At 42.1% G+C, this 23,837-nt stretch overlaps 1 protein-coding gene across 4 annotated transcripts in view; it reads left to right on the top strand.

The window, feature by feature from the left end:
* Positions 1–23,837, top strand: part of FOCAD (focadhesin) — a 304,328-nt gene that overhangs the window by 265,488 nt on the left and 15,003 nt on the right. For all 4 annotated transcript variants that reach the window (XM_032306228.1, XM_032306229.1, XM_032306230.1 and 1 more), the window contains 5 exons: positions 1,377–1,457; positions 15,281–15,409; positions 17,733–17,848; positions 20,206–20,466; positions 21,229–21,318. In XM_032306228.1, the coding sequence (XP_032162119.1) occupies positions 1,377–1,457; positions 15,281–15,409; positions 17,733–17,848; positions 20,206–20,466; positions 21,229–21,318 (677 nt within the window). The remainder of the gene's footprint in view (positions 1–1,376; positions 1,458–15,280; positions 15,410–17,732; positions 17,849–20,205; positions 20,467–21,228; positions 21,319–23,837) is intronic.

Genomic DNA, 23,837 nt, shown 5'->3' with positions numbered 1-23,837 from the left:
AAATAAATAAAATCTTTAAAAAAAAAAAATTCTAGGTCTTACCATCACAAGGCTTTTTCTGTTTCCACATTTTTAATAAAAAGCAATAACAAAGATTTGCAATTCCCACATGCTTAATTTAAGTTTGTACTTAAAGATTTTCTGCGGAAGCCTTCCCTGTAATACATGGGGACCTGGATTTGCTCCTTGCTCTTTACAGAATTTTGACCCACTGGCTCTCTTGGACCTAGGCCAGAGAAGTTAGGTACCAAAGATTTCTCATTAAAACCTACTGTCACATATGCCTTGACAGGTAGTCCAGAGATAGCATCACCATGAACACGTAGTACCGTAATTACTGTTCCCCTCACTTTCAAACACTCCATAGCTAGAGAAATAGGACATTTTCCACAGCATTCCCAACATAATGAACTTGAGACAGCTGGCAGTTGTCATGTTAAAATGGAAAAAAGAAAAAAAAAGCCACCAAACTTAGTCATAGAGGAAACCTTAAGTAATGCTAGTTTGGAAGGGCAGTGGGCTCCTAAAGTGAGGTCCTGGTAAATTAGCAAGCTGATGGCAGGCTTTTGCTTTTTTACGTAGATTTTTAATCATTGTGCTCTGGGTTACATGGCCAGCCCCACATGTACTCAAGTCAGATGGTCGTGAACCGTCTCACACCAGGTTCGTTGGAACACAGTGATTGTTATGTCTGGAAAAGTACAGCTCCTTGTTTCTGTTGGAATTTTCCAGTTGAGCCATTTGTTGTGGCAAAAAGCATCTCATGAAGCAATTCTGGGGGACTGGGGAGGAAAAGAATTTAGGAAACTCCCCAGACTCGCCTCGCCTCCGTGTCACTGCCTCAGTGTTCCAGGTCAGCAGGCAGACCTGGTGATTTGGACATGCTGGTCACTGAGAGGTCCCCGCCTTCTGAAGTAACAGGCCAGCTGCTGTTATTACTGATTGTGGCATTTCCCTGGTTCATCGATCTGGCTCGGAATGTCCTCAAGTCGCCCCTAGAATGGTGGTCTCAGCCTAGAGGCCAGCGGACTCCTTGCGGACACCGAAGGTCGCTGGACTGGGGCGTATTGATGTGACAGTATGGAAAGGACTTTTTTTTTTTTAACCACTTCAGTGAAGTTTCAGTCCCCTGTGATTTTGCAGAATCTGCTAGGTTTACCACAATTTTTGCTTTGCTTGCATAGCCTAAGTGATTCCTTCACGGCCAGTCACTTAATCTAATAGAATTAGTTGCCACCACGAAGTGTTGTGCTAGATTAATGGCGTAAACATCCCTGCTTTGTCTCTCGGTTGATATGGCAGCAGGAGATCATTATCTTTCCTTCATTAGTCCCGTCAAGTTCACTGGTTAATTTGATCATTTTCTGTCTCCACAGTTCCTACTGACTATAGTTATTTGCCTGAGAGCAGTTTTATTAGAGCGGCCATTGGCTTCTTCGTCACAGGAGGGAAAAAAGGCAAGTGAGCACACTTCTTGAATGTTACCATTCTTCTTATGCGTTAGGTTTGGGTGCGCCAGGCTTGCTTCTGTAGGATTAAACTATAATCAACATGAAGGAGAGAATATTTTTGTCTGCTAGACCAGCTTCGCGGTAGAAATGACCACAAGGCCAACACACCATGTCTTCTCTTGGAATCATTGTATCTGACCTTGGGAGTGGCGGGGTGGGGAGGGTGGTCAGGGGGATCTGTGAAGACCTTAATCTTTTTTCAAAAAGTATGAGCATGCATTTCTTTTCTTCTTAATGTTGAGTGGGTATTGACCATAAAAGAGAAAATGCAGCTGAGACCTGACTTGGAAGTAAGTCTTCTCCCTGGACCTTGAATGATGGCTCTCTGTTGTTGGAATCGCTGGCTCTAGTTCTTAATTGTATCTTGTGTTCTTTTTCTCTGCAAACATTTGTCCCTGTGGGATTCTTTGTTGCGGCTACCTACATTAGAGCACAAGCAACCTGAAGACAGATGGACTCGCCTTTCGTTTTTAACTGGAGTCTGAATAATGCCATAGAAGTTTTTAAATAAATGCTCTCTACTGATACACATCGACTATTCAGCAATGCGAGGGCAAATGTATCCCTCTTGAGAATTTGATAGCTCAGGAAATAGTTTCATTCATATAATATTCTTTCACTGATAGTTGCTAGTTTATTTCTTGCCTGGCCTTGTTGGGTCGATCTGGGCAAATCCAGTGCCTGCATTATGATAAGACCATCCCAGTTTTGAGAGGAGTTTTTAAACAAATTAAACTGAAGAAATCTGGAGAACTCAGATTTAATTAATGAAGGTCATAAAAGAATAAAATCTTACTCTTGGAAGGGACATTAAAGGTCATGTCATCTGATTTCCCATTGAATATAGTAATCCCTGCAGCTTCTAGATTATAAACTAGTTTCAGAGTTTGGAGATAAACTCCTTTAGTTCCTAGAGTTCTTGAAACTGTAGTATTATTTTAGGGTCATGAGTTAGCATGACTGCTTTTACATACCCTCAGTAAAATTGGGCATATAGTTATGTCATTGTTGTACATAATATAGTTATATATTAAACGTGTAGTATATTACATGTAATATAGAGTTAATTGTTTATAGTGTCATAAATTAAGTCTATTTACGGTAGTATCATAGTAGAGATGTCTTCATTAGTAAGAAATTGAACTTTTACTGAAGGAGCATCTAAAATTTCCATAGCCAGGATAATTTTAGGAATATATATTGTTCCTTTTTTTTTTAGTTTGCTCATTGATATCTTACAAAAATTTTAAATGATGACAACATGAGTTATTTCCATGAGAAATAAAATAAAAATTCTTCAGACAAAAGAAAAGATACTTTTTCTTTTCCAGTGAATAAAATGTAATGTGGACTCCCCAGATCCCTATTTCTTGGCAGACATGAATTTTCTCTGAATCCTGTGGGAAATTCAGGATTTCATGTTGGTTAAACATAACATTTTTATGATTACATAGTCATGGCACTACAGGAAATGTTCTGCTCTAGAATTGAAAAATCAGGTGGAGATGGCCTCAGTGACATTACTTGCAATCTTCCTGAAAGCTGTTTTAAGACAGATAAATGAAGTATTAAAAATGCCATATTACCAATCAGATTTTTGGCATTTTCAGGTTGTGGGAGAGGGCTGCCGCCTTGTCAGGTTTACTGACTAGATTCAGAGGAAAATCTATTCAGCCTTACACATTACTAATGATGACCCCAGAGGAGTGGGCCGTGGGAGGCTGACCTCCGCCTCCGAAGCCCATTTACAAAAACAAAACCAGACCCTGCTCTGTGGGTCTAAATGGGATGGTCGAATGTGGAGGTGTGCATGCAAACGAGTGTTTTCTTCTTCAATATGCCCAGCTCATTTGAATTTTAATAACTCCCTTCTGAAGCAGCTTTTGAGTTTAAATGTCTGGATGTCACTCACTAGAGCCCAGTGGGGCTGCCGATAGGAAGGATGACGACGTTGGTGAGCTCTTTTGAGGAAGAAATGGCTTTAGAGAATAAAAATCATGCGTGGCCTAGGCAGGAGAGAGGAGACTTCAGGCGTGGTATGGCTTCACTGCCTCTGTGTGCTGCTTCCTAACTCATGAGAGGAAGAAAAATGTGATGAGTTTTCCTGGATCCACATTTACGCCAGGACAGGCTAGGGCATCATCAGGGTTAGCCAATCAGATTTGAGAAAGTGGATGCGAGGCTCTGGTGTGTAATGCTTAGGGCTTTTCTCCCCCTTGGATCCACATTTTAATATTCGGATGATAGAACACACAAGACGTTCAGAACATCCATTCCTTCACACAGGCCAAATCTGAAAACCTGACAGATGAAAATCTTTCTAGTTTTTAAAGACTACATTTAATAGCTTTGAATATAACTGGTTTTTTGCTCTGCCCCAGCGTTCTCCTTTCTTCCCTGATAACCATGACCTCTCATGGCAGATGTCATCAACATCATCATTATTTATTCCCATGGACGTTTCTTCACAATGCGATTAAGATTCTAAAATATGCTCAGAATCTATCTCTGCCTATCGTGGAATTATTATTATTTTTTCCCCTGAAGAGACTCTCAATTTTGACCCTTAGTTTTACTTCTTTTTTATTAATTTATTATTTTCTGATCTTTGTTTTTCATAGCCATACTCAGATTTCATCGAGATTATATCTGTTTCTTTCATAAAACATTTAAAGAGGATCAAAAACACTAAATAAAAGCAATGGTTCACTTCTGGTGCTAACACCAGGTTATTTCTACCTAATGACTGAGGATTATTTTTCTTAACATTCTGTTGCTGGGGAATGTGACTAGCTTTCCAAGCTTGTGTTTTTCTGTTAAGCTTTAAAGTTCACAGAAGTATTATTTGAGGAAAGTATATTTAAATCCTTGCAATAAAATCTCTATGAATAGCATTTCCTTCTTGATCCGAATTCATTGGTCACTGATGCATGTGCGTAAGTGCTGGACTCTTGTATAAACTATAGGTAGATATATTTTTCATTGGTCGTTTTGGATTATGAGCATGAGATGTGTTTATTGGTGAGTGTAGTCAAAGGAAGCAGGATTAGTGAAGTCTGAGTGTAGAGTAAACGATACGGGAAAGCTGTCCTGTTTTTCTGGTAAAATTATGAAGTCGGTTGCTGAGATTGTGTTAAAGTATTTTAATTTAGTAATAGTTTACCTATATAAAGCTTTTGACAAGTATTACTAGAAAGGAATACTTGTATATTATACTAAGTTCAAAAATGGTTTCAATCTCCTGTAATCTCACCACCCAGAGATAGCCACATAGATATTCCAACACAGGTCCTTCTAGATGTGTGTGTGTTAGATGATATTGAATCATAAAATTTCTTTTATTTTGTTGCCTGTTTTTTAAAAACTTAACTTTTCATGTAAATGGACATAATCACTCATCTCCTCCAAAAGAAGGTTTGGGGGAAAAGTACAAAAAGAATCCTTACGTCGTTTCCTAGACATTTGTTAATGGGATATGTTTTGGGAGTATTTGATGGCTATTTTTGGTTATAAATACCATGAAAAATATTTGAAAGGAAAAAAAGTCACCAATTATCCCATGACTTTCTAACTGCTATTGTTGTTCTTTTTTTTTAAGATTTTATTTATTTTTTTGACAGACAGAAATCACAAGTAGGCAGAGAGGCAGGCAGAGAGAGAAGGGGAAGCAGGCTCTATACCGAGCAGAGAGCCAAACTCAGGGCTTGATCCCAGGACCTGGGACCATGACCTGAGCCAAAGGCAGAGGCTTTAACCCACTGAGCCACCCAGGTGCCCCGATCGTCATTTAAAAAAGTATTCTCTTTAATTAGTTGCTTTTATGCGCATGCAGTACATATTTCCAAATAAACATATACTTTGAATCTTTTATTATCATTTCCCTACCTTTCATTATATTTCCATAGTTACCATTTCTTAATGATGGTAGAATATTCCATCAACTTGATGGATCATAATTTAGCCATTTTTCTATGCGTCATTTAAAAAATTTCCATGATGGGGAACATCTCTATGCATGTAGCTTTTGCTTTTCTACATATAGGTTTCCTCAAGATACATTCTCAGCAACTTACAATTGGCAAAAGGATTTGGTGATGCTGGGGATGGCTTGGCCTCATTGTTCTTCGAAAGGATTGTACAGGTTTTGGTACCTCAGCCCTGGGTGCATGTGAAAAGCAGTATATTTTTGAGGTAAAAGGCGTGAGAGTGAGGCTGCTGCGGTTCGTGCCCCACTCCCACCACAGGCAGGCTATGTAATTTCAGACAAGCTGCTTAAGTCCCGAAGCCCCAGTTGCTTCTGTAAAGTGGAGAAAATAACTGAATCTTCTTTATAGAGTTTTGGTAAAGATTATGAGTCACATTATGTGACAGTGCTTAGAAAACAAAGAAATCCTTTCTAGCTATCATTTTACAAAGCAAACCAACGTACAGATAAACAGATGATTACAATAAAAATCCATCAGGTATAAAATGATACCATAACACTGCTTTAATTTACATTTCATTGCCAGAAGGAATGAACACTTTTGTGTGTATTTACTATTCAAGAAGTTTACTTTTAAATTAAATTTAGACAACATTTTTTTTTTAATTCAATTACTTTGTTTTGAAGTAAGCTGTATACCCAAAGTGGGGCTGTGAGGCTTGAACTCACAGCCATGAGATCGAGAGTAGTATACTCTACTGACTGAGCCAGCGAGGCACCTCCAAGATTTGTACATTTTTTTTCTCTTACTTTTTGTTTTGAAATGAATCCAAACTTGTAAAAAAGTGAAAATAGCCAGAGAACCCTATTCAGGTTTCACTGACCATCCAAGTGATGTCTTTAGCAGAGAACAAATTTAATCCAGAATGTCACACTGCACTTACCTGTCCTATCTCTTCAGTCTCCTTCAATCCGGAATAGTTCCTCAGTTGTTCTTTACCTTTCAAGACTTGAACATGCAGGGCACCTGGGTGGCTCAGTGGGTTAAAGCCTCTGCCTTTGGCTCGGGTCACGATCCCAGGGTTCTGGGATCGAGCCCCGCATCGGGCTCTCTGCTCAGCAGGGACCCTGCCTCCTCCTCTCTCTCACTCTGCCTGCTTCTCTGCCTACTTGTGATCTCTGTCTGTGAACTAAGTAAATAAAATCTTAAAAAAAAAAAAAAAAAAGACTGGAACATGCTTTTTGGATTTTTGTTTATCGTTTTTTGGGAGTTTTTGGTGGTTTTTTGTTTTTTGGGTTTTTTTTTTTTTTTTTAAAGAGCATGAGTGGGAGCAGAGAGGAGCAGAGGGAAATAGAGAAATTTTTTTTTTTAAGATTTATTTTTTTTATTTTAGAGAGAGAGAATCCTCAAGCAGGCTCTCTGCTGAGCAGGGAGCCTGACATGGGTCTTGATCCCACACAAAAATTTTATTTCATGTAATTATTTGCTATTCTATTATTCATTATTTCAACCTTCATACTGTTCCATATTTGATCAGCGAGAACCTCTTTAAATTGGCTTTGTGTCCTTTTGACATGACCCGATCATTCTGTGAGTACATTGTTTCATTGTGGCCCAAGAAGATGTGCTAGGCTCATCTCGTATTAGCCTCAGCTCTGCAACAGCCAGGTAGCTCAGGTTCCTTTTAGAGCGGAGTGATACTTCTAAACAAAGATCTGGGTACAAATTCTCCTTGTTCCTGAGATGATCACTGCTCCCAAGCTTTCTCAGTGAACAGTTGTTAGGAAATAGATACACATACCCTCTTTCTCTCTCTCTCACTCTCATATCTATATTCATTTTTTTATCTCAATATATATATATGGAAAGCCACTAGTTTATAGTAATATCTCCAATTCCAATTCAACACCACAGGGTTCATTGTACTTTTTTCCTCTTTTCATATTTGTAACTCTCTTCCCTGAGAGTGAGAAACCGGCTCCATTTTTCTCCTAGAGCTCCTCATTTGTGGAGGCCCCCTGTATGCGAACAGTCTGCTGTCCCCACTGGGCCACAGCCCTGTGGAAGCCACCTTCCCCTCTTGGATCCTGATCCCCAGTGGGCAGCCACCCTGCTTGGCAGCCTTCCTGGTGCAAAGGGGTCTGGGGATGTTATTGTAGTGATGAATTCTGAATGTTGTTGATGTGCTTCTACAGAACATCCTACCAAGTCTGAATATCTCACCTCCCAGAATCTTCAGCTGTTTCTACCGTCTGGATTTAGAGTAGTTTCTGGCAGGGGCGAAGCATCTCTTCGACTCCGCAACTAAGCCATGCTGTCATTATCTCAACCTGTGTGTTCTGCGACTTGGTCTAGAAAAATCTTAGTGACTCCTTCCATCTTGGTTTAAACATCCTTTCCTTATTCAGTGTTTCCAGACTAGTTTGGATTTCTTATGTTACATTTTCCATTGTTTCTCACAGTACTTGACATAGGAGTAGTTATTTTTTTAATTGTTTCTGACTCTGTTTAAAATCTCTCTTTCCCATTGGACTGTTGTTTCCTCAAGGACAGGAAGAACATAGGTGTTTTGTCCTAAATGCTTTGAGAACAGAGTACTTGACGTTTAATCATTTTCAAATATTGGTTGATCTACAGCTCTGTGTGTGTGTGTGTGTGTGTGTGTGTGTGTGCGCGTACACGTATATTAGATAATTCTAAGCTAAGTGCTTCTAAACAACACTGAGGATGGGGAAAATAACGGCATGTCCACACTACGCGAACAGCACGCCGTGATGGGGAATAGACGCGCCACCGGCTGTCAGCCGACTGCTTGTTACCAGACTTTTACTGGAGGGGTTACACATGTGTGTTGTGGCATTGAGATGTGATCCTCTGTGTAGCTAAAGTATGTGTGATAATGGGTCCTGTTGTAATGCATTATGTTCGGATATGCCGTTTATATCAAGGTTCTTTGAGGCTGTCAACTGGATGAGAGATTTAAAGCAACTTTGTATCTGGATTTTAAAACATCTGGATCCTGTTAACAAGGACTGTTAGGCCTTCTCAGTTCCAAAGCCATCGTCTCTAAAGCATTCCTGAATTTCTTTTTATCTAAGGCACTTTCTTGAAAGACAAAGCACAGCCAAGAAGGGAGCTAATCATTCCCGTTGCTTAGACTTGGATTCCTGTGTCCAGCACTGAAGATCTCTGGGGAGCGAACCATGTGACTCTGTTCTCCCTTTTGGGGACTCCCCCCACCCCCCGACCCCAACCACCACGTGCTTGGAACTGCCAAGTATTTTCTCCATTCCTAACAGTTACTATAATTCCTTTCATTCCAGTTAGTGTCAGAATTAGTTCCCTGCAAATATAGCGGAAAATTTTGTGTGATTTTAGTTACGCCTCTCAGTACCAATGCTCTGCCCTTTTTTTAAAAGGGGAAGATTTATTGTGTCATAGCACTTACTTGATTTTCAAGCCTCTGTTCCCTGCTTCAAGGTCTTGTTTCTGACTCTTGCTTGTGCATCAGGTCAGTTCCAAAGAGTGGAGAAGCAAGGTGCAAAGTGTATAGTGAAGTGTGGTTGTGTGTAGTTACATATAGTGCAAGTTGTTGGCGCAAGAGCTTCTTGTGTAAGCAATAAAATAGGGTGTGGTTTTGTGTGTGCCTGTGTGAAATGGTCATATTTTACACTGGGTCCTAATGTTAGAGCACGTAGTGTCTGTCTTTCCTGATTCCCTAGATCCTCCAGAAACAACAAAATTTCTATAGTAAATTCTGTAGGAGGACCTGGAATAAAATGTTATGTAATTTTGAAAACACTTGACCTGAGAAAAAGAATTTAAAGGTATCTGCTTATGAATTAATGATTTCCAATGTAAAACTGGATTCATGTCCTTAATAGGAGAGAAAAGCAGTTCTATGCACAGATTTTTGTGTCCTGTCTGCCAGTTCATCAGGCCATTTCTGAGAATCACGTGCCAAAACGACCCCAAAAATGCGGCTTCATTTTCTGTATGTGATGTCTACTTTGCTGCCCACATTATAGGGACAGTTGCCCCATGTGTGTAACCAGGATGGTGTTCTGGGAATGGCCAACCAGTTAATTCCTAGCACAGCATTTTGATTTTTATCACACCTGATTCTTTCCTTGTCGGTGTGTCTGTCCTCTCATTAGAATATAAGCGCCATTAGTGAAGGTGCCTGTTCCGTCTTGTTGAACACTCTTACTCATGTCTGGAACAGTGCGTGGTACCCTCTTGATGCTCAGTGATTGAATGAATGATTTGTTTTCTTTTTTTTGGTGAATATGTTTACTTTTCTTGGTCAGAAATTCTTCTCTTTGTAAGAGCAGTGGTAAATTCCCTGATAATACTTCCTGTACTCCTGGTATTATGTCTTAAGGTGGAATAGAAATAAAGCTTCAGTTATTGGTAGCAGAGGCTAGAAACATGATAGATGTGTTGAACTTTTAACATTTTCAGAAAACGAAAAAGTGCTTGTCAGAGGGGAGAAAAACATCACTGGAAGGTATACTTCTAGTTTTCCCTTTCCAGGTTGGCAGAGGCAAGGGTAAGGAGGAAGTAGGTTAGTTGGTGACTAGTCTAAGAAAACATACTCATTTTTGAAGTCCTGGGATTGAGCCCCGCTTCAGCTCCCTGCTCAGTAGGGAGTCCGCTTCTCCCTCCCTCTGCCTCTGCCCTTTCCCCCACTCATGCTCTCTCTCTTGCTCTCTCTAACAAATAAAATCTTAAAAAAAAAAAAATGCTGATTTTTGAGGTGGCTCTAGCTGGAAATAAGAATGTAAAACATCAGGAAAGGCCTGGATGAGTACCGTGGATTTACTCGTCATCAGTATATGAATGGGGAGTCTGCTTCCCTCTGCCCATCTGTCATTTGTGCTCTCTCTCTCTCATTTTCTCTCTCTCTCTCTCTGAGAAGAAGAACCGGATTCCCTGCTGAGCAGAGAGCCCAACATAGGGCTCAATCCCAGGACCCTGAGATCATGAGCTGAGCCAAAGGCAGATGTTTAACCAACTGAGCCACCCAGGCACTGTTTTAACCATTTTAAAATGTTCAGTTCAGTGGCATTTCGTGGATTCACAGTGTTGTGCAAGCATCACCACTATGTAGCTCCCACATATTTTCAGCGCCCCAAAAGGAAACCTTGTGCCCATTGAGCAGTTGGCTCCCCATTTCCCCCAGCCCCAGCAACCACTAATCTGCCTCTGGCTCTGTGGATATGCCTGTTCTATATGCTTTATTTAAGTGAAATCATATACTGTATGGCACTTTGTGATTGGCTTCTTTCACTTTGCATAATGCTTTCAAGGTTCACCCATGTTCTGGTGAACATCAGAATTGCATTCCTCTTTACAGCTGAGTAATATGCCATTGAGTGAATATACACTTTATTCATTCATTCATCAGTTGATGGACATTTGGGTTGTTTCTGCCTGTTATGAGTGGTGCTGCTATGAATGTTTGTGTACGAGTCTTTGTTTAAACACCTATTTTCAATTCTTTTGGACATATGTGAGTGCAATTGCTGGGTCCTATAGTAATCCTGTGTAATTTTTCAAGAAACTGCCAAACTGTTTTTCCATAGTGGCCATACCATTTTATATGCCTGCCAGCAATATATGAGGGTTCTGATTTCTCTACACCCTTGCCTGGTAAACCATTATACCCTCTGTTCATCTGGCTGTTTCTCCAGTCACCAGGGCAGCAATTTGCCATGTGTTCTGTCCTCTGTTGCAGAACCTAGAATTGTGGATTTTTTAGTCTGTTCAGCTTTTTACTTGTTATCAGGACAGCGTGGCGACTTTCAAGCTACTTACATGCAGAACTGGAAACCAGAAGTCATTCCTTTTAACTTCTTTTAATTGTAAAAAAGCACAATGTGAAATTTACCATCTTGGCAATTTTTTAAAAGATTTTTAAAAAAGATTTTATTTATTTATTTGACAGACGAAGATCATAAGTAGTCAGAGAAGCAGGCAGAGAGAGAGGAGGAAGCAGGCTTCCCACTGAGCAGAGAGCCCGATGCAGGGCTCCATCCCAGGACTCTGGGATCATGACCTGAGCCGAAGGCAGAGGCTTTAACCCACTGAGCCACTGAGGCACCCCTAAAGATTTTATTTATGTATTTGTTAGAGAGGCAGAGAGAGAGAGCATGAGCAGGGGGAGGAGCAGCAGGCAGAGGAAGAAGCAGGCTCCCCACCAAGCAAGGAGCCTGATGTGGGACTCGATCCCAGGACCCTGGGATCATGACCTGAGCTGAAGGTAGACACTTAACTGACTGAGCTACCCAGGTGTTCCACCATCTTAAGCATTTTTAAGTATATGGTTCAGTAGTGTTACATATGTTCACATTGTTGTAAAAACCAATCTCCAGATGATTTTCATTGTGCAAAACTGAAGCTCTGTAACTATTAAATAATGTCTACCTTTTCTCCTGCCCCATTATCCCTGGCAGCCATCATTCTGTTTTCTGTTTCTCTTAATTTGACCACTTAACCTGATATAAAGAGACTTGTACAGTATTTGTCTTGTTGTGACCGTGTTGTCTCATTCAGCATAGTGTCTTCAAGATTCATTTATGTTGTAGCATATGACAGAATTGCCTTTCTTTCTTTTTTTTTTTTAGTAAGTAATATCTTTTTTAAGATTTTATTTATTTATTTGACAAACAGAGATCACAAGTAGGCAGAGAGGCAGGCAGAGAGAGAGAAGAAAGCAGGCTCCCGACTGAGCAGAGAGCCCAATGCAGGGCTCGATCCCAGACCCTGGCACCATGACCCTAGCCGAAGGCAGAGGCTTTAACCCACTGAGCCACCCAGGCGCCCCTGCCTTTCTTTTTAATATTGACTACTGTTTCATGTGTGTATCAATCACATTTTTTTCTCCATTTATCCACTGACTGATGTTTAGGTTGCTTCTGTTTTTTGGCCATTGTGAATAGTACTGCTGTGAACAGTGGTGTACAAACATCTCTTCAAGATTTCTGCTTGTAATTCGTTTGAATATATGCTCAGAAATGGGATTTCTAGATCATATGGCAGTTCTGTTTTTAGTTTTTTGAGGCGCCATCATACCGTTTTCCATAGGGGTTCTACCATTTTATAATCCCACTGACAGTTCACAAGGGTTCCAGTTTCTCTAGTTTCTCCACATCTTTACCAACACGTGTTATTTTCTTTTCCTTTCCTTTTTAAAAAATAGTAGTTGTCCTAATGGATGTTATCTCATTGTGAGATATTATCTCATTGTGGTTTGATTTGCAATTCTCTACTGATTAGGGATGTTGAGCATCTTTCCAAATTATTATTGGTTCTTTGTGTATCATCTCTAGAAAAACTCTACCCCTGCTTCTCCTTTCCCATATGCAGCATCTGCTGATTCTGCTACTTTTCTGCTGATTTAACCTCTGCTTCTCCTCTTTCCCTATGCTTTTCCTTTTTGCAGCTGTTTATCCTTTAGCAGACTTTGCCCCAACTTCTGCTTCCCCTCTTCCCAGGACTGCTGATTCTGCTGGCTTTTCTGCCTCAGCTTCTTCTTCTCCTGTCCTCCTTTCTGCAGCATTTGCCCTTTTGCTGATTGAACCCACCTTAGCTTCCCCTTTGTTCTGTGCCTTCTCATTTTGCTGCCTCTTCTGCCTCAGCTTCTCCCTTTTCTTGTGCTTTTCCTTTCTACAGCTGTTGTTTCCTTTACAGATTCTGTCCCCACCTCAGCTTCCCCTTTGTTCAGTCTCTGCTGATCGTGCTGCCCCTTCTGTCTCAGATTCTCCCTTTTCTTGTGCTTCTCCTTTCTGCAGCTGTTGTTCCTTTTTCAGATTCTGTCCCCATCGCAGCTTCACGCTCGTTCAGTCCCTGCTGATCGTGCTGCCTCAGCATCTCCCTTTTCCTGGGCTTCTCCTTTCTGCAGCTGTTGTTCCTTTTTCAGATTCTGTCCCCACCGCAGCTTCCCGCTCGTTCAGTCCCTGCTGATCGTGCTTCCTCAGATTCTCCTTTTCTTGTGCTTCTCCTTTCTGCAGCTGTTGTTCCTTTTTCAGATTCTGTCCCCATCGCAGCTTCACGCTCGTTCAGTCTCTGCTGATCATGCTGCCTCAGCGTCTCCCCTTCCCTGTGCTTCTCCTTTCTTCAGCTGTTGTTCCTTTTTCAGATTCTGTCCCCATCGCAGCTTTCCCCTTATTCAGTCCCTGCTGATCGTGTTGCCTTTTCTGTCTCAGCTTCTCCTTTGGTGCTTCTCCTTTCTTCAGCTGTTGTTCCTTTTTCAGATTCTGTTCCCACCACAGCTTCCCCCTTGTTCAGTCCCTGCTGATCGTGCTGCCTTTTCTGTCTCAGCTTCTCCTTTGGTGCTTCTCCTTTATGCAAGCTGTTGTTCTTTCAGATTCTGTCCCCACCACAGCTTCCCCCTTGTTCAGTCCCTGCTGATCATGCTGCCTCAGCTTCTCCCTTTTCCTGTGCTTCTCCTTTCTGCAGATGTTCCTTTTTCATATTCTGTCCCCACCGCAGCTTCCTGCTTGTTCAGTCCCTGCTGATCGTGCTGCCTCAGATTCTCCCTTTTCTTGTGCTTCTCCTTTCTGCAGTTGTTGTTCCTTTTTCAGATTCTGTCCCCACCTCAGCTTCCCCCTTGTTCAGTCCCTGCTCATCGTGCTGCCTCAGCTTCTTCCTTTTCCTGGGCTTCTCCTTTCTACAGCTGTTGCTCCTTTCACTGACTCTGCGCTCGCCTCTGCTTCCTCCTTGTTCAGTCCCTGCTGATCGTGCTGCCTCTTCTGCCTCAGCTTCTTCTTCTCTTGCGCTTGTCCTTTCTACAGTTGTTGCTCCTTTTCTGACTCCACCCCTTTACTTCATTCTCTTTCAGTGGCTGCTGATTCTGCTGCTTATCTGCTGATCCTTACCTCTTTTTCCTTTTCCTGAGTCTACTGCTCTTTCTGCTGATGCTGATTTCCCTTATGCCACGTGTGTTGATCCAGCCACTCTTGCTTCTCCTTACTATTTTAGTTTTTTGCACATCATTTCTGGCTCCCTTCAAACTTCACTTTTATATGGCCCTTAGTGGCTACTCGAACTCTGACTGTGTGTTATGGCTCCACTCATAATTACTCCACTGTTTCATCGTGTCGTTTTCAAATTAGCCTCCTTCTAAAAAAAAACACAAACAATGTGCATAAACAGTGAATTTTGGATCACTGAAAAAAATAAAATTAAAGTTTCATCGTGTCGTTTTCAAATTAGCCTCCTTCTAAAAAAAACACAAACAATGTGCATAAACAGTGAATTTTGGATCACTGAAAAAAATAAAATTAAATTTAAAAAATTATGGTGAAGCTGTGTACTGTCGTAGAGAGCTTATCAACCGGGATATTAGCTGTATCGTAGGTGCTCACCCCTGGAGCCTTCAGCCATGGCCCAGGCTGCAGAGTCAGTGCTGTGGGGAGGGGGCTGCAGGCACCAAGGGACTTCGTGGTGGTTTGAAGGGACCATGCCCGAGTAGGCAATAGTTCCCTCCTTTTCTGGAAGTGAGTGAATGAATAATGAGGCAATAATGGGAATCGGTTACTCTTTTTAGAAAGTTGGATGAAGTACCCACAGGTGAGGAGGGAAGACAGTTAAGTAGTAATGTGGGATGTGTCTGTCCGGACGAGAGGGGGCGACTGAAGGCGACTAGCAAGGAGAAGCACCGAAGGAGCAGGCTTCTGTAACAGACAGGGTTGAGATTGAGAGCACAGAATTGAAGGCCCGACCGCAGTTGCAGGTGTGCTACCAAATCGTTTGAAACTGGAAAGAGGGAAAGTTGGCATTTCCCCCTCTCACGGTGCTGTCAAGGTGTCTCACTAATTTGTTTCCTTTCTGTCACAGGTCCCGAGTCTGTGCCTCCTTCCCTTCTCAAAGTCGTGATGAAACCCATCGCAGCTGTCGGAGAAAGCTACCAGTATCCTCCTGTGAACTGGGCCGCACTCCTCTCTCCACTTATGAGGCTAAACTTCGGTAAATATCAAATGTTTTTAGGCCTTCGGACCCTGCTTTTAGGATGTGACCTGAATAGAAAGAGAGATTCTGGGTCACAGTCAGTGGTGACTGGAGAGACCTTTGGGATCTTGAGGTTTGTCTTCTTGGATGGAAGAGCTGGGTTACTTCCACCGAGTCACTTTCTAGATCGCTTAGGCTGAGCAGGAGGAGGAGGTCTGAAGACACAGGCCAGGTGCACTCATCAAAGCAGTGCTTGGCTGACGTGTGCCTGTTGCTGCGTGTGTGGTGCAGGTCCCAGAAAGCCCGGTTTGATGGTCATCACACTGCACGTCTCTGAGAGCTCTAGGATTCAAGGAAGCGCCCTGTGGCATGGAGCATTAGTTTTCTGTTGCTGCTGGAACAAGTTACCACAGATTTAGTGGCTTGAAGCACAGCAAATTTATCAGCTTATAGTTCTGTCGATCCGAAGTCCAGCATGGTTCTTGGCCACGGCATCATTCTTTCCTAGATGCCCTGAGGAGTGCTATGGTCTGTGTTTTTGTCCCCCCAAAATTCGTATGTTGAAATCCTAATCCCTAGTGTGTTGGTATGTGGGGCCTTTAGGAGGTAAGCAGGTCATGAGTGTGGAGCCCTCAGAGGCCCCTGAGAGCTCCATAGCCCCTCCCGCAGTGTGAGGACACAGTGAGAGTTGGCATTCTACAGCCGGGGACACAGGGTTCCACCAGAACCCGACCATCCTGGCACCCTGATCTTAGACTTCCAGCTGCCAGAACGATGACAAGCATATTTCTATTGTTTATATGCCGTTCTGTGACATTTTGTTAGAGCAGCCCAAGCAGACGAAGGTAGGGAGAATCTATTTCTCTCCCTTTCCCAGCTTCTAGAGGCTGCCCACATTCCTTGGCTTGTGTCCTCCTGTTTCTTCATCTTCAAAGCCTGCTACGGAGAGCCACAACCTTGTCACACTGTCCTCTTCCTAGTTCCTTACAACCAGGAAAGGTTTTCCACATTAAAGACTCATGTGATTAATGGGTCCATTTGCATAATCCAGGATAATCTCCCCACCTCAGCAGTCCTTAACCTCAATCACTTCTCAGAAGTTCCTCTGCCAAGCAGGGTAACACAACACAGTCACAACTCCAGGCATTAAGATGGCGGCATCTTTAAGGGCCGAGGTTCTCTTTACCACAGACACTTTGTGAGGAGAGACAGAGGGAGCACACGCCTCTCATTCACCTACCACAGCCTCTTTTATGATGTTAGCGTATGCAGATTTAATCCCATGTACTTGCCCCCCCCACCTCAAGAAAAAGATTGGGGAGAACCACCTTTTAACAGTGCTGTATTATTCTGTGTGTGTGTATTTGCAGTGTTTGCTCTGTTACTTACAGTGGGGTGCTCGCTTACATATGATATGCAGAAAGACTTGTAAACTGTAATTTATGTACAACTGAAAGGATAATCAAAGATGATTTTGACTATACACAGGTTTTGCCCTTAAATGCTTTCATTTGAACCTAATACCTCTATAACTACGATGTCACTGTACCGTGTTTCTGGAGATTTCGTTTGAAAAGTATGTTCTCCGGAGCCTCCCCTGTTTTTATGCGGTGTATTAAAAATGTTTGTGTTTTAGTATAAATCCTTAGAAAAAAGAAGAAAAGGTCTGGTTGGGAAAATATGCTTGCTGATGGGAATCGGGCTAATAAAAGTCTGGACTACAAGAGAATGTGGTGACCATTTTTTATTTTTTTTAAGATTTCTATTTATTTACTTGACACAGAGGGAGAGATCACAGGTAGGCTGAGAGGCAGGCAGAGAGAGAGGGGGAAGCAGGCTCTTCGATGAACAGAGAGCCCGATTCGGGGCTCGATCCCAGGACACTGAGACCATGACCTGAGCCAAAGGCAGAGGCTTACCCCACTGAGCCACCCAGGCACCCCATGTGGCTACATTTTTAAGTCCTTCCGGACATAAACAGATTTCTCTGTCTTCAGAATGAAAGGTGGAGAGGAGGGGAGAACAGAGACAGGGAGTTAGTTTATCTAGAATTTTTCTCAAGTTTTTGTTAGTATTAGATTCTTTAGATTTCTTAGGACATCATAAGAGAAATTTCCTGAGTGAGATCATGGCCCTTGTCAGTTCCAAGACTTAACCCTCTGCTGTCAGTGGGTACAATCTTTGCTTCATAGTGGAAAGGTCACTTGGCATATCTTTTGGTTCACTCAAGTACTGTTCCTGGGAAAAGTCATACCAGCAGGCGCTTTGATTTGAGACATGGAAGCCTGACAGTGAGTCCCAGGAGAAGCTGTATTACCTATATTCTTGTCTACTCTTGCAGGGGAAGAGATCCAGCAGCTGTGCCTTGAAATTATGGTGACACAGGCGCAGTCATCCCAGAATGCAGCTGCGCTCTTGGGACTGTGGGTGATGCCGCCGCTGATCCATGGTTTGAGCGTAAGTCACATTTAAGGGTGCTGGGCAGCAGGCGGATATGGTTCTTTTGGGGGAGAGGAATGCTCATTTCTGTGTGCAGTCTCAAAGTCAAGAGTGGACAGATGTGATTTTCTAAAACTCAGGGCCTTGGCAGTCGCTGGCCAGCAGACTGGGAGAGTATGTGATTCAGACCTCTTCCCTAGCTGTCGGCGTTCGTGCTTTCGGCTCCCGTTGATTACGGAAAAAGGAAAATGATGGCCAGAGATATTAAAGTTCCTTTCTCCAGATCGTGCAGCTAGAAAATTGTGGTGTTAGTGAAACCTCGGCTTATCTCTAGGATATGCAGTATGTTGGTTCAGTAGGTATTAAGAGAATGGCAAATCCATCTATGATCCCTCCCTTTCACAGAAAAGGCAGCAATTCAGGTGGGCCCTGAAGGCTTGGTAAGGTTTTGTTAGGCATCAAGTTAGAGGCACAGGGCGGGGTGCTGGTGGGGGGCGGGGCGTGTAGGTGCAGGGAGGAGACATCTCTGCCGGGATGTTTGGCTTGAGCCAAGTGCTGAGGAAGAAGTAACATAGCCCAGTATCTATGACAGAAGGAGCCAGATTGTTTAAAAATGCAAAATTAACAAATTGTATAAATTTGAATATATTCAAAGCTAGGACCAAACAAAGCAAAAAACCCCACATTCCATGATTCCTTAGAGGTTTACTAATTGATCCTAAATTAACTGATCCTGTTACTCTTCAGGAAGCTTTAATTCCTTGAAAATAGTGTAAAGTTCTCATATTTGTTCCTCGGCCTTTTAAATTCAGTTCCTGTCCCGTCCTTTTGTCTTCTAAGCTCTGCTATGTATTCTAGTGCTCCTTAATTGAAGGGGGACAGACGGAGGGCTGCGTCCCCGTGTCAGCAATGACCGTGAGGTGTCTGGCCCAAGCACCTCCCATCCGGCTGCCAGTACCCGGTGCTTGCTAGGTACCCGCTACTTGTAAGCGCTCAGTGAGCAGTTTTGACAGCAGACTGAAGCTCTCTTCAATTCTGGCAGATTCTTTTTTCAACCTTGAGTTATAATTTATAGTCCATAAAGTATGGCTGTGTTGAGCGTACAATTTGATGAGCTCCAGGACACTTATACATTTTCGTCCATCCCCAGTAATATTTCTATCACTCCCCGCCAAAACTGCATTGTCCCCACCTGGAGACGATCCCCACTCCCAGTCTCAGACCCAGGCTACCTCTGATCTGCTTTTGGTCTCTATAGTTTTTCTCTTTTTAGAGAACTTTCCTAATAAATTTAAATTTCGTATAAGCTTTAGAAATTCTTTAGAAAGGCATCATACAATATGAAGTCTTTCATGCCTGGCTTATTTCATTTCTGAGAAGTCGAGTTTTTTTGTTTCCACTTTACAAGTTGATAAACTGTGGCAGGTTGCAATTAAACAAAATTTATATATATGGCATTTGTCCATGATTGTGGACTCTTATTCTCTATGTTAATGAACAAATGAAGTTTGTGAATTCATTTTCTTAATTATATATCTTCTCATTTACAAAAAAGATCAGGAATGGCATGTTCTTTCCAGTGAACTGTTTGGCTAAGTCTTGCAGCCATGCTGATACTTTTTTTGAAATTTACTGGGCTGTGTCAGGTTTTCTTTCCTTTTTTTTTTTTTTTTTTTTTTAAGACCACTTCTTTCCGACTCGCTGCTCCTTTGGTAGCATACCTGTGTTCCTAAGAACTTCTCGGCCTCCTCTCTTAACATGTCTGGCACACAGCTATTTTCAAACTGTGCCCCCTTTTCAGCTCTCATGACCTCCAGGAAGCCAAGGTCATGTCCCCATTTGTGTGGTCAGCGATGGTCCTGGCATGCCAGTCCCTTTGATTTCCTTATGTTTCTTGGAAGAAGAAATTAATAATATCCGGTATTCCGATGAGTCCATTTCCTGCAGAGGAGCCTTTCATCTTCAGGATTTTGGTTCTTGCCAGAGAATGTGACCTTTTAAGACTGAACAGCAGCTGGGGCACCTGGGTGGCTCAGTGGGTTAAGACTGAACAGCAGCTGTCATGTACATGGAGAAGTAGCACAGTAATTTCCTCCCTGTAAAAAGACCCATGGCTTAAGCGGAGTGGTTTACGGGTGGATTGGCAGATGCTGTCTATACCCACGAGTCATTGTGGGTCACAAGTCCTGGCAGCAGCAACCAAAATTGCATGCCTCGGTGGCCCATTGGACCATGAGGCTGGGGGCCCTGTGGGGCCAAGAAGTAACACGGACCTTTCTTCTCTCATCCTATCCTAAACACACGGACAGCCTCCAGGTTTTGAGCACCACGAACCTAGATGTGCTTGTTTCTGACCTCTTTTCTTTTGCTTCCAGGTGAATATCAAGAAGTACCTCCTGGTGTCCACGCCTCTGTGGGTAAAACATGTCTCTGACGAACAGATCCGGGGCTTCGTTGAAAATGTGATGGTGCCCGTTTTCAGAGCAGCTTCTCTGCCTGCCCAGGCTGAGTTGCGCATGAGTGCCCTGCAGGGGCTGGGTCAGGCCATGAAGCTGCCCAGCCCTACCCACCACCTCTGGAGTCTGCTCTCTGAAGCTACGGGAAACATTTTCGACCTTCTGCCAAATAAGATTCGGGTGAGAAACAAAAATATTTGCACTTTGACAATTTATGTTTGGGATTTTTGAAAGCCCTTTTGGCAAAGCAGGGAGGTGTATGTTTTAAGAATGTGGCAGGAAGGCTAGGAAGAAATAACCGCATTTTTCACGAGGAGTGTGTTCGCTTCCAAGATCTAAATTGAGGTTGAATATTTAGAACCAAAGTTGGGAGCAAGCTGAGCTGCTGGGTTAACGAGTGCTACACCAGGAAATACGCCCTTGGGCCTTTTACCAAATGCAGAAGATGAGCAGGCTCAGAAGTGCTTCCACATTGCGCCTGGAGACTCTTTGGGCACAATGTCCCATATTTTACTTATATCAAGTGACATAATCCTAGCCTTTCAGCTCCCCCAACAGATTCCTGAATTGTAGTTTTACAAAGAAATTAAAAAATCTCTTTGGAACGATGGATTCTGATAAGAGGAAAAAAGTACAGCCACACAAATAAAATAATAGGAAAGGTGGTTTTTGTTCTGTTTTTCCGTAAACTCTATGCCCAGTGTGGGGCTTGAACTCATGACTCTGTGATCAAGCATCACCTGCTCTAACAACTGAGCCAGCCAGGCCACCCCAGAAAGATGTTTTTTTAAATGATAAAAATTGGCCATATATTTGGTTTGATTAATGTCTCATAAGCTGCTGTTCATGGAAATAAGTAAATCTAATAATTTGTCAGAACATGGAGACTATATCTGTTATGTTACCTTGTGTTTTGACATGCTTGTGATTTTTCTTTGCCAGAGAAATGATCTAGAGCTGTATGTCAGTGTAGCAAAATGCCTCTCAGAAATGACAGATGATGAAGCCAATCGGGTTGCCCAGATTACGGAGGTAAGAATGTATTTATACATTTATTTCCATTACTGAAGTGGGGGTCAGTTGAAGAGGTGACTACAGTATCCTTTTGACGGAAGCTAGTTTTACTTCATTATCTCTTAGTGGTTGATTTGAGGAAGCTCTCTGTGTTCACTGTGGGATCTCATGTTCAGGCTAGTGGTATGGACGGATAGATGGATGAACAACATTTTAACTTAATTCCACTTTGTCAAGATCATGTTCGTGTCACCTATGGGCAAACAAAAGTACAGGACAACATCTTCAATAAAAATCCCTAAGAATGGGAATATTCTGGCTGAAGAACTTTCTGGTGCATGGAAGGCATAAATAAGTATTCTTAAATTTGATTTTCTTTCACCTGGTACTTATTATCCTTTTGTAATGAAGAAAGGTGTCTATTTGAAAAACAAACACTATCAGCCCAGACACAAGATAATTAACAGATACTCCTTTTTTCTTTTTCTTTTTTTTTTTTTAAGATTTTATTTACTTATTTGTCAGGGAGCACAAGCAGGGTGATCAGCCGGCAGAGAAAGAGGGAGAAGCAGCCTCCCCACTGAGCAAAGAGCCCGATGTGGGACCCGATCCCAGGCTCTGGGATCATGACCCGAGCCAAAGGCAAACGCTTAACCAACTGAGCCTCCAGGCATCCCAACAAGTACTCCCATGCTCACACCCAAAGGATGAATGAATAAGATACCAGTAAAGTTGCACATTTAGCTAGTATAATACATGTCTTGTTAGATTTGAATTGCCTATAAATAGTGAATTTTTTTTTTAGTATAAGTATATCCCAGTGGACATACAAATGCCATTACACAAATGCCAAATCTACATACCAGATGATAGCAGAGATCTAAAGAACTGTGAGCCCTCACCCAGCTGGTAGACCTCTTACCATTTATTTCACCTGATGACAGGTATGCCTGTCCAGTTGAATCCTTGAATTGCTGCATTGTATAGCCGTGATTCTCAAAATGTGTTCCTTGGGCCAGCAGCATAAGCATGGTGACTGATTAGAAATGAAAGTTCTGGATTCTCACTTCAGCCAGGTCTGCTGAATCAGAGGTGGGGTCCAGGAGTCTGTGTTTTAATAGTCCCTCCAGGTGATAGTGCTGCATCCTGAGGTTTGAGAACTCCTGTTAGAGTGTTTGGAATATCAGCATTTTGGAGATTAGTTTGTTTTAAGGAAAGACAAGCAGTCTAAGGAAATGCTTAAGAGAGTGGACTATGCTGGGGATTGAAATCCAGCTCTGATTTACTAGCAATGTGACCTTGGTTACATTTCATAATCTCTCTCTGCCTCGGTTTCCTTATCTATAGAAGGGAGATATTAACACCTACCTCCCAGAGTTGTTTTGAGAGCTACAGTGACTTAATTCATGGTAGGTTCTTAGAAAAATATCTGACATAAGGCTAGTACTCAGTGATTATTTGTTATCCTTATGATCACATTCATGTAATTTATTATATCCTGTTATTATTATATTCATGTAATATAGTTGGTAGCAATGCATATAATTGCCTTCATGGTACCTGGAGCTGAAGGTTGCTGGGTTACTCACCCAGGTTTTTTTTGTTTTTGTTTTTAAGATTTTATTTTTATTCATTTGACAGAGATTGCAAGTAGGCAGAGCAGCGGGCGGGGGATGGGGGTGTGGGGGTGGAAAGCAGGCTCCCTGCTGAGCAGAGAGCCCGATGTGGGACTTGATCCCAAGACCCTGAGATCATGACCTGAGCCGAAGGCAGAGGCTTAACCCACTGAGCCCCCCAGGCACCCCCTCACCCGGGTTCCTAAAGTACCACTTAGAACATTTTTGCTAGAACTTAACTGAATAGTGTTCTTATGCTCCCAAAAGAGTTAGTGCATTTTACTGAGGTCAATGTCTTCTCTTCTTTTCTGGAAAGAATAAAGTAGTGAAGGGCTCAGACTCCCTGAGTTTCAGTTCTTACTCTGCCTTGAGCCATGTGACCATAAGCAAGTTACTTAACGTCTGTGCTTACTACTATCCTCTACAAAGGAAGGATGTTGGTTGTCATCTGCATAAGGTGGTGTGAAAATTCAGTGGTTCGTACAGGAATTCTCACACTTTCTGGTCTCAGGACTACTTTAGTGTCTTACAAACTGTTGAGGGTTCCAAAAGACTTTAATTTAAATAATCATATCTTTCAATATTTACCATATTAGAAATTAAAATTGGGAAATTTAAAAAAATATTTACTTAAAAGTAATAATAAACCCATTGCATCTTAACACAAATAAGAAAAAATTTTGAAATCAAATAAAAAATGGTATTGTTTTCCATTTTTGCAAACCTCTTTAATGTCTGGCTTAATGGAAATCTCTTTAATGTTGGACTCTCATAGCTGCTGCTTCATTCAGTCTGTGCTGTTATTTTGGTGAAGTATGTGGGGAAGATCCAGCCTCATACAAATATGTCAGTAGAAAAGGGAAGAGTGTGTTGATAGTTTCAAATAATTATGGATATCTTTTTTTGTTTGTTTTAATGTTG

The sequence above is a fragment of the Mustela erminea genome, chromosome 12 (assembly GCF_009829155.1).
Source record: "Mustela erminea isolate mMusErm1 chromosome 12, mMusErm1.Pri, whole genome shotgun sequence".
NCBI classification, from domain to species: Eukaryota; Metazoa; Chordata; class Mammalia; order Carnivora; family Mustelidae; genus Mustela; species Mustela erminea.
This window is presented reverse-complemented; position numbering and strand designations above follow the sequence as displayed.